This window comes from Wasmannia auropunctata, unplaced genomic scaffold (assembly GCF_000956235.1).
Source record: "Wasmannia auropunctata unplaced genomic scaffold, wasmannia.A_1.0 LD336092.1, whole genome shotgun sequence".
Classification (NCBI taxonomy): Eukaryota; Metazoa; Arthropoda; class Insecta; order Hymenoptera; family Formicidae; genus Wasmannia; species Wasmannia auropunctata.
In genome coordinates, this window is record NW_012026798.1 from 3,334,142 (window position 1) to 3,336,008 (window position 1,867).

Sequence of the window (1,867 nt, forward strand, 5' to 3'; positions counted from 1 at the left end):
CTGGATACGCGCGACGCAACTCACCTGGTACGGACGGGAGCTGGGCCTCATCACCGCAGGCCGGCCCGTCCAGCGCGGTAGCACGCTGGCCAACCTAAACCCGTTCTTGGATGAGGCAGGGATTCTGCGAGTCGGGGGGCGGCTCAAGCACTCTGTGCTCAGCCTCGACGAGAAGCACCCCATGATCCTGCCGAAAGCATCCCACCTCACGAGGCTGGTGGTGGACGCCTGTCACCGCCGAACCATGCACGGAGGGGTGCAGCTGACTTTGGGCTGCCTCAGACAACGCTATTGGGTGCCGGGCGGACGAGCCGTGGTGAAGCGACTCATCCACCGCTGCCTGCCGTGCGTGCGATGGCGGGCGGCGACTCTTCAGCCGGCCATGGGAAACCTGCCTCACCCCAGGGTCAGGCCAGCCAGACCATTCGCCCACACTGGAGTGGACTACGCGGGCCCGATCATGCTACGCACTAGCAAGGGACGGGGCCAGCGGGCGTACAAGGCCTTCATCGCCCTCTTTGTGTGCCTTAGCACGAAGGCACTACACCTGGAGGTGGTCTCGGACTACACGGCCGAGGCCTTCCTAGCCGCCTTCAAGTGCTTTGCCTCCCGCCGGGGACTTTGCTGCACCCTGTACAGCGACAGGGGCACTAATTTTGTAGGTGCGGATGCGGAGTTACGGGCGCTGTTCCGAGCGGCGAGCACCGATGATGGTCAAATCTGGCGCGCACTTGCCGACCAGAACGTAGAGTGGAAGTTCAATCCACCGGCAGCCCCCCACTTCGGAGGCTTGTGGGAGGCCGCCGTCAAATCTGTCAAGCATCACCTCCGCAGGGTCATCGGGGACAAAACTCTCACCTTCGAAGAGATGACCACCTTCTTGTCGCAGGTCGAGGCCATCTTAAATTCGAGGCCACTGTGCGCCTTGTCAGACGACCCGGAAGATACGGCAGCGCTCACCCCTGGGCACTTCCTCATAGGCGGGGCGTTCACCGCAATGCCCGAGCCGTCACTCGCCGAGGAACCCGTGAACAGGCTTTCGAGATGGCAGGAGGTGCAGCAGATGCGTGACCACTTCTGGGCGCGATGGTCACGCGAGTACCTTCCAACCATCGCCGCCAGAACGAAATGGCTGCGACCAACTGCCAATCCCGACGTTGGAGACCTGTGCCTCATCCGAGGGGAAGCGACCCCTCCGAGTAAATGGCCACTCGCCCGCATAACGGAGGTGCACGCGGGAGAGGACGGACAGGTTCGCGTGGTCTCCCTAAAAACCGCGACAACCTGTCTCCAAAGGCCCGTCGTGAAGCTGGTACTGCTACCACGGATCGACGGCGAGTAACGCGGGTCAACGTTACACAAGCATTGCAACATGTTTCGAGCCGCTGGTCGCGACCTCAACGTCACGGGAATTCGCTATCGCACAATTCGCTCTTCAACACTCGCGTGCCGGTGCATCACGCGCTAACATTGCAAACGCTGAGGATGGCGAGGCACGTGACCGCGCGCAGCGCGCCCGAGCGCCTCGCCGCGGCACGAATTTCGTCAGCCGCAGCTGACGAGGCGGGCGGCATGTTCGAAACCAGCTTAAAATTTAGCGCAACACGCAGGTAGCGGCTGATATCTCGCTTCGGAACTTGCCACACGGCATGATCGATGGTCAAACGACCGACAAGTGACTTTATTTGTCTCCCCTTTTTTTAATTTGCGAAAACAACTTGTTTGTCACTTGCTCGGACAGATGTGCCGAGGCGAGATTTCGGCCGTACTGAGAGGGGAAGGGGCAGCGAGCCGACGCACAGTGGTTCGAAACACGAAATTCGCGCTCAAAAATATTTTTTATTAATAAATCAACATAATACTATTT

General features: G+C 60.0%; 1 protein-coding gene across 1 annotated transcript; it reads left to right on the forward strand.

Annotated features, from left to right (window-relative positions):
• Positions 1–244: 244 nt before the first annotated feature.
• On the forward strand, positions 245–1,342 carry LOC105447806. Its single transcript, XM_011686013.1, has one exon. The coding sequence runs from the start codon at positions 245–247 to the stop codon at positions 1,340–1,342; it is 1,098 nt and encodes a 365-aa protein (XP_011684315.1).
• Positions 1,343–1,867: the final 525 nt, after the last annotated feature.